We start from the raw sequence: 9014 nt of genomic DNA, 5'->3' as shown, positions 1-9014 counted from the left end.
TGGAAATGAACACTTAGTTTTGTCAGTTTTATTTTGAAAGGAGACTTTATGATGTCATACTTTTAAGAGAGCTTCTTGTTCATGTTTTTTGTTGAAAAATCTCAGGAAATGCTGCAAATATTACTTGAATTTACATTAATTATTAGAATCCTGCAGCAACTGATGATTATTTCTGAAAAGCCTCCTTCCTCTCGCTACCTTCGTCCTCTTCCTCCTCCATGTCTCCTCCTCCTCCTTCACATCTCCTCTTCCTCCTCCACGTCTCCTCCTCTTCCTCCACATCTCCTCCTCCTCCTTCACGTCTTCTCCTCTTCCTCCTCCACGTCTCCTCCTCCTCCTTCACGTCTCCTCCTCTACCTCCTCCACGTCTCTTCCTCCTCCTTCACGTCTCCTCCTCTTCCTCCTTCACGTCTCCTCCTCCTCCTCCTCAGTTATCACTCTTCCTACTTTTATAACCTAAAATTTTAAATTTTCCTTCTTCCTCACTCATCTTCTTTCAATTACTTGGCTCTCTCTTCGTCTCCTCCTCCTCCTCTTCCTCCTCCTCTCCATCAGATCTCTCCTCCTCTCTGACTTCTCCCCGTTGGTCTCAGCTGCCTTTTAATCCGTCCGGCCGTGATGTCGTCGGGTTTTTCTGAAGCTCTGCAGAATAAAACATCTGAATTCAGTCCAATAATCCCGTTGCATCTTTTAGACTCTTTGAATCCAGAGTTTAATCAAACGAGCTCGTTGCTGCTGGATTGTCTGGAAGTGGATTTTCTTCTGTTTTTTCTTCCTCTGGTGTTAACGAAGGTGAAGCTCTGAAACTCAAGAGTCCGTTTAAATCCCTGCGAGCGTTTCTTCCTCCCGAACACACGGCTGCTGTCGGCCGACGTGTTTGAGCTCTTCCATCTAACAAACAGCCTTTTTAATAAAACCGTGAATCCTAATCCGGAGGGATTAAATCCAATTAAATGTTGTAATTATGTTAATATGTATGCATTCGAAGGACGACATGTAATTTCTGACTTTCTCTTTTTAATCTTAGAAGCTCAAAAGAAATCACAGCGCTCAGTGAAGCTGCTCTGAATATGAGTTGAGTTATTGATCACATGTCAATCAGTTTTATTATCAGGTCGTCGTTCTGATTCATCGTCAGCTGAAAAACATCAGAGCTGAGATTAGAGGAGGAGAGACTTTAAAATGGAAGAAACTTTCTGTGTGTGTGTGTGTGTGTGTGTGTGTGTGTGTGTGTGTGTGTGTGTGTGTGTGTGTGTGTGTGTGTGTGTGTGTGTGTGTGTGTGTGTGTGTGTGTGTGTAGATGTTCTGGAGGTGAGGTACCGGCTGGACAGCAGCAGAGATGTTGAGGTGTTGAGGAGCAGCGTGAGGAGTCTGGCGGACGGACGGCTGCACAGCGTGAACATCAGGAGACTGACGGACTCGGTGTCCGTGCAGGTAACCTCACACACACACAGACACACACACACACACACACACACACACACACACACACACACACACACACACACACACACACACACACACACACACACACACACACACACACACACTTCAGGCAGTCTTCTCATCTCTTCCTTTTGCTTTCAAAATAAAAGTTGGAGACACTTTGTCTTCATCACTTTAAAAATCTAAAATGAGTTGATGATGTCCGTCCTGAGTTTTTCTCTCAACATTAAAAACTAAAACGTCTCCGTCATCTCGCTGTTACGACTTCACGGTGAGAAACGAGTCCTGAAGGAACAAACACCAAAACATGAGCTCATCATTTTCCCCGTCGTACCACTTCCTCACCAGCGTTATATCTCCCTCCTCCTCCTGCAGCACTCTGCTGCTCCTCGTTGGTGCGCAGCAGGAGCAGTCTCTGAACGTTCTGATCCGACCTCCTGTGTTCTGGTTCTCCTCTGGTCAAACATCCGATGCAGGAAATCTCTTCTTTCTTCCAGATCGACCAGAACGCCAGAGAAGACTTCAACCTGACGTCCGGCGGAGAGTTCAAGGCCATCAGGTCTCTGGTGTTGGGCCGAGTTCACGGTAAGGAGGAGGAGGAGGAGGAGGAAGAGGAGGAGGAGGAGGAGGAGGAGGGAGGAGGAGGAGAAGGAGGAGGAGAAGGGAGGTTTAACCCCGTCATGTCGGTATGTTGGTTCTTCAGCAGATCAGTGAAAAGTACTGAACTGGAATCAGCTGCTGATTTCAAACTTTACTTCTAGTTTGTATCATCAGATCAACCGAAAGCGTTTTACAGATTATTCTTCTTATATCGATTTTCAATACATCCTCTTTCTTTCTCTGCAGACTCCGAGGACCGGAACCCGGACCTGGACCCGGACTCAGACTCAGACCTGGACCGGCTGGCGTCTCTGGGTTTCACCGGCTGTCTGTCGGTGGTTCGCTTCAACTCCATCAGCCCTCTGAAAGCAGCTCTGCTCCACCCAGACACGAGCCCCGTGGTCATCAGCGGGCCGTTAGTCCGGTCCAACTGCGGCTCCGCGGCTTCAGCCAATCCCTACGCAGCAGAGAACACACACCACCTGTCAGGTAGGAGAGGGGGGCGGAGCCTGCAGTAATCCCAGCTTTATTACACCACATCATATTGGACATATTCTCTGTGATTAGAGCTGCATGAATCTCCTGCTGGTTGTTTGATGATTTGATTTATTTCTTCGTTCTCCTCCAGTTTGATCTTCTGTCTCATCTGAATGAAGTTCTGATTTCTGGTTTCCTTCCTCACTTCCTCATATCATTCTCATCAATCCTCTTCTGTTCTGGACCTGATTCCTCCTCCTCCTCCTCCTCTTTCTCCTCCTCCTCCTCCTCTCTGCTGTAGACCAGTCTGGTTCTGTGGGTTCAGGCGAACCTTTAGTGAACGCCATCAGGACCGACTCGGCTCTGATCGGAGGTACTGAACTCTTTCACTGTTCTGAAATCTTTTTCAGCTTCTTTTTCAATCCCTCCGTTGATGCGCTGTTGTCACGTGTTAAACTCTGAAGCGTTTCCTTGGTGTGTTTTTGGAGGTGACGGACGGAGCGTCTGTTTCGGGTGTGAAGGTTTTCTCGGGTGAACAAAGTTGAGCCCCGACGTCGAACTCTCAGAAAGAGAAAAGTCCATTTAAAACTCATTTAAAAGTTTGAATCAATCTGAGCTGCGGCCTGAAAAGGTCCAATCTATAATTGTGCAGATAGAAAAGGTGAGAACCCGAGAAAAGTCGTTTAAACTGTCTGTTAAACTGTCCGGTACACAAAGGGCAGCTGCTCTAATTAAAGCCTTGCTGGAGGTGTTTGTTGACGGGAACACGCCGTCTGTTATCTTAAAGAGAAACGCCACCGCGTCACACCACCGGCTGCTAAATTGATTTCAGGCAGATTCTGGAATTCCAATTAAACGAAACCTCTCGTCTTCCCAAATGTGCTCGACGGAGCGGAAGAGATTTAAAATGGTGTCTAATGTCCCGGAGAGTTTGATCAGCGCGGTGACGATCAACACATCAGGAGGGAGCGTCCGTCCGCCGCAGCCGAGGACAAATCTGACATCTTGAAATCCGTCCACAGGTGTCATTGCCGTCGTCATCTTCGCGGCGGCGACCGGCCTGGCGGTGACCGCCCGCCTCCTCTACCGGAGGAAGGACACGTACGGGAAGCAGGAGGTGAAACAGGTGCAGCAGGAGGACGGCCCGGACTTTCCCTTCAACGACCAACCGGACTCTCAGAACCTCTCCGCCCAAAACCCCAAGGAGTATTTCATTTAATACGACCTTTGACCTCGCGGTGACCTCGCGGTGACCTCGCGGTGACCTCGCGGTGACCTCGCGGTGGGACTCTCCTCCGGCAGGAGCGGCTCCGCGTTGTGAAGAAGAATCACGGTGTTGTCTTTACTGTAAATTGTGAATATTCTGAAACAGCTGTGGACTTTGAGATGTTCATATTCTTACCTGTAAATATAAAAACAAAAAAATGTACACGGTGACTTCATGTGTTTCTCTGATGGACCAATCAGTGTTTTTATTGTGTACAGACAGGAAATGTGACGCTTTCCTCTGGTGGGCGGAGTCTGAAACTGGTGGACTTCACTTCCTGTGGGAGGGGCTTGTCCACCTCTCTCTGACCAGCTCTGGATATTTTGTCAGTTTGAGATCGTTGGTCTGAAGACAGAATATTCACTCTTTAGTTCCACCTGACAACAACCAGCATCCCAAAATGATTTTCAGTGTCCCACACTTTGAAAAGTTCCCATCACTCAGCTGTATTTAATAAACCAGCAATCTGATGTCAGCTTTTACCTCACAGAACGTGACTGTCGACTTTAAAGTTTAAAGTTTTAGGAAAAAACATCAGACCACGAAACTAAAACAGAAATGTTTGAGTCAGAAGTCGAGTCTGTTTTCACGTCATAACGAGCTTCAGGATTATCTGCTGCCTCCCGATCAACACACGGAGAAGAGCCGACGATAACGTATCTTCATATCTGCATCTGTATTTAAAGAACGGAGATTATTGTGACGGCGGTTTGAGCTGGAAGCTTTTCAGTGTAACTATAATAATATTGTTGGTGAATAACCGTGATGTCAGTGACGTATCCAGGAGATCTGAATCCTGTTCTGGGTGTTTGGTTCCAGCCGAAATCCTGTTTGATGAAAATTAAAGGTTTTTTTCACAGATTGAGGAGGATTTTTTTATTGGGAGGATTTTAAACGTGAAGAAAAAAATTGTTTCAGCATCCACAAAAAAAATGCTTTCTCTGTTGAAACAATTAAAATTAGAAAATTAATAATAGAAAATAATTTTGTTAATTAAATCTTGAAAATCTAAATTCAGCCCCGTTTCTCTCTGTTACATGAAGCTGACCCAGAACCAGATTTGACCCAGAACCAGATTTGACCCAACTTCATCCCACTGCAGCACTTTAACGTTTGATGGATGTCAACATGAAAGCAGTGAAACATGTTGATGATGCATCACGGATCAGAACATGTCGGTTTAAAGATGATTCATCACTGATGGAGGCTGATAACTGACATCCTCAGCATCAGTGGTATCAAAGACTCACTGAGGAACACTCACATCATCAGGATCAAATAATCTGCAGTAAGAATTTAAATGTGACAGATCTGCTCTCATTTTTTTTTTAGCTGCACATAAACGTTCTACAGATTTTCTACAGCAGTCGTCTGCGTGTCCGTCGTTGTTGACTCCTCCTTCTCTGTTGCTCACTGCTCGTATATATAAAAATGTTCGCGGCCTCCGGGTCTGAAAAGTGATGCAGAACTTCAACTGTAATACCGCCGAGGGCCACTAGGGGCTGGCTCCAATAGACTCCGCTAGTTCGGAGCGGTTTGGAGCAGGAAGTGACCATATTTGGACGAGCTGGGGGAGGAGCCAGCGGTGGATCTGACCGATCTGATTGGAAGCCTGACGATACTACGTCCCGCCCACCGATAGCTGTAACCTGACTGCACCACAGGCCTGTCAATCAAACAGACACGCCCCCAAACTTAGCTGTTTCTAATCAATCAGGCTGCCAATGTGAAGAAAATACTTTAAAACTTCAGCTAAGAGGAATCCTGTGTATTCATTACATTTAACGAAACTTGGACAGAAAGTTTCTGTAAGAAAAAAGAAAACTAAATAAAATAAAGTAAGGTGTGGGTGGTTTTATTTGTTCATTAGTGCAGCTGCCACTTTAAACACTCCGAATATAAGTTTTGACAGTTTCCTATTCTCCCAATCCTGCCGCCCCTGGAGAAATGTTTCCTGCTAAAGTACGTCTGATTGTGGTGCTGCAGGAATCATTAGTCCCACCGGGAGATTTCGGTCTGAGTGGACACAACTGCCTCCCAGAAATATCACAACATACCTCACAATTTATTCAGCCAGAAATAAAAATGTCTTCAGGTAATGAATTAAACATGGCGGCAGGTGGGAATGTATTAGTGCTTACAGGATGAACATGAATAATGTATTTGCAAATGGATCTATTTAAACTGAGCTTTTTTGTTGTTGTTGTTTTCTGCTGTTTGTGTGTTCAGACTGAGGTGGAGCCGAGTTTAATTTGCCGACCGCGGACGGTTGAGACGAGGTTTTATAAAATAAAAACGTCCTGCAGGATATTTGTAGCACGTGTCGAGTGATTGGCATGTCAGAGCCGGCGTCTCGTTTCCTTCAGACCAAACACGCTGACGCTGTTCGTCTCTTTTTTTTGTCAGGTGTTGATTTTTAATGACAAATGGTTTCGACAAAACGATTGCCATGGCAACGGACGCACAAAGGACGCCGAACACGGTGCGAGCGTCAGCAGGAAGCAGCTGACGTGACAGATGCAGTTTCGTTTTAACCTGAGACACGTGTGGTGGGCGTGGCTTCTAAGGACCTGTTGTTGACGAACCAGGAAATACACATTTCTTATAAAACAGAAATTTTTTTAAATTTACATACGAATTAAATCGCCCAGAAAGATTATTGTTCAAACCGCAGGTAAATCGGATTTTGTTTCTCAGATTGGATCTTTAGGGCAGACTGTCCGCACCGTTTTGGATTTGTCGTGTCCAGACATCACCAACCTATCTGCGTGGGTTGCCGTGGTAACAACATATGCGTAGCTACCAAGCGGCAACCAGCAATGACATCAGCCGTCGGCCTATGAACGGCTATTCTGAAGCCTCCAGTTTCAAACATTTCAGCCATCGCCATCTTGTTATTTTGGAGCCAGAAGTGACCATATTTGGACGAGCTGGGGGAGGAGCGTAGTGATTAGGAACCTGAGGATGCTATGCCCCGCCCCCAAACATATCTGTGTTTGAGCCCTAATATGTAATGAATGCTGGAGTTATTTCCAGAAGGAAACACTGATCAGAAGGAGTTTATCTAACGACACCATGATGACTTGTGGGAAACATTTACTGACTTCAGGAGAGAGCTTGATGCTTTTTTGAATAGGAGTCTATTGGAGCCCCTAGTGGCACTCCCCGGTATTGCAGTTAAAAATAGTTCATGCATTTGTTCACTCAGGGTCCGTGTCATCTTTTAAAAAAAAAGATTATTTTAAAGTTGTTTTGTGTATTTCGAGCCTCCTTTTCTTGTACCTCTATAGATTTGACCTTATATTGTGCTTGCCTCCCCTTTTAGTGTAAATATTCCATATTATTATCAAGGCCTGTATATTTGTAGCTATGCATTAGAGGATATTATCAAAAACATTTTGGTCTTTAAAATCTCTGTACTGAGCAGTTATAATATTTAATTGTGATAAATGTCTGAGGTGTATTATTTTGAATACAGCGGCTGCAGACACTGAAATCTTTAATTACTTTCAATGAAAAAGATCACATGTGGAATCAACCTCCTGTAATTGTTAATTGTGGACTCCACCTGTGGCGGGGAATGTGTCCGCCCCGAAGAGAATCAATAGCTGAAACACTGATCCCCTCAACTAACTTTTTATTTTCATGAACTGCCGGAGGCCACAGAATCACGGTTTACCTTCATGCATGAAATATCATCACAAAATAAAACTTTTTTACATGGAAATTTTTACAGTAAAATAAAACTTCACTAGAAAATCTGAATTAAATGAATCTTATCTAATTTGGGTTTTTTTTTAATGAAAGCTCATTTTATTCCTGTTTATCTTTTTTGTTTTTCACAGTTAATTCTCACAAACAAAGACCAAATTTACAGTAATTCTTCTGCCCCGTTTTTGAAGCTCGTCTCTGATGCGTCTCATTCAGATTGATTTTACTTTCTCTGTTTAATTTTAAATGACTCTTGTTCTTTGCTCTCGACAATCACCCGCTCAGTGTTGTTTTGTTTCAGCTGTAGAAAATGAGTTCTGTGAGGATTCCCCAGGGAGAGGAAACTAAAGCACATTAAAGTCGGCTGTAACGCCAACCCTGGCCGAGTTCGCCTGCCGTGGTTTCACTCGTTCTCTTCAGCTCCGGTCTCGGAGGTTTTGATGAGAGTCGTCACAGCTCGACGCTCCTCGCAGCTCCAAAAACACTTCGCACGAACAGAAAAATGATCACAGGAGGAGAAATATTTGGTTTCTAGAAAGTTCTGAATGTGGGAAACATGCGGGAGTTTAACTTGATAGTAAACTGTGCAGGATGGAGTTCCTGCATTCCTTTGTTGTGTGAACAATTAAAATTTAACAATTTAAGTTTAAATCATCAGATCGCAGACAGTCAGAAAGCACAAACAACTGAAAATAGTTTACTGTGGTTAACGCCTTGACTTTTGAATTTCTAGAGAACCTAATCACCACTTTCTAATCTCCTGTGCGCCGTGTTTCCACCGGCTACAGAAAGCAGGAAGATTGACTCTTTGTGCTGCTGTGAGAACAAATTAATCCTGATCAATTCGGCTGAGTGGTTTTTAACAAACACCGTCATCAGCGCAGAATTAGAGCAGCTAACACAGAAACTGCTGCTTTTATGGGACAAGAACAAAGTTTGATTCCTGGAGGAGATTCACCTCATCAGTATTGATGAGTGTGCAAATTTAAACAAGGATGAAATCCGACTAAACGAACGGCCGTTATGAAGCCTTCAGTTCAGATTCTGTCCGTCACCATCTTGCTAGTTCGGAGCGGTTCGGAGCAGGAAGTGACCATATTTGGACGAGCTGGGGGAGGAGCCAGCGGTGGATCTGACCGATCTGATCGGAAACCTGACGATACTACGTCCCGCCCACCGATAGCTGTAACCTGACTTCACCACAGGCCTGTCAATCAAACAGACACGCCCCCAAAAACAGGTCTTCTTGAATCTTCTTTTCTAATGAATGAGGGATTATTTTCAGATGGACCTCCAGAAAACTAAGAAGAAGGAGTGACTTTAGCTAACAACACCGAGAGAACTGATGGACACATTTTATTCACTTTGGATTTGATGAGAGAAGTTGAATGGGAGTCTATGGAGCCGGAGGCTTTTTGGAGCCGACCTCTAGTGGCACTCGCTGGTATTGCAGCTTATGGCAGCGCTGCATTGCACTAGAATTTGCGTTAATTATTGCGATCGCAAGATCAAG

The 9014-nt window shown here is 44.6% G+C and overlaps 1 protein-coding gene across 1 annotated transcript in view; it reads left to right on the top strand.

The window, feature by feature from the left end:
- Window positions 1-4649, top strand: part of LOC138626889 (contactin-associated protein-like 4) — a 43077-nt gene extending 38428 nt beyond the window's left edge. Inside the window, exons 20-24 of the mRNA XM_069708864.1 lie at window positions 1301-1434; window positions 1944-2031; window positions 2293-2535; window positions 2825-2896; window positions 3546-4649. Of these exons, the coding sequence (XP_069564965.1) occupies window positions 1301-1434; window positions 1944-2031; window positions 2293-2535; window positions 2825-2896; window positions 3546-3742 (734 nt within the window). The 3' untranslated portion in view covers window positions 3743-4649. The remainder of the gene's footprint in view (window positions 1-1300; window positions 1435-1943; window positions 2032-2292; window positions 2536-2824; window positions 2897-3545) is intronic.
- Window positions 4650-9014: the final 4365 nt, after the last annotated feature.

The sequence above is a fragment of the Brachyistius frenatus genome, unplaced genomic scaffold (genome assembly GCF_029030835.1).
Source record: "Brachyistius frenatus isolate BFR_SWC_R1_liver_20210118 unplaced genomic scaffold, ASM2903083v1 Contig_79, whole genome shotgun sequence".
Lineage (NCBI taxonomy): Eukaryota > Metazoa > Chordata > Actinopteri > Embiotocidae > Brachyistius > Brachyistius frenatus.
Note: the sequence above shows the minus strand (reverse complement) of the source record. Positions and strands in the feature narration are given on the sequence as shown.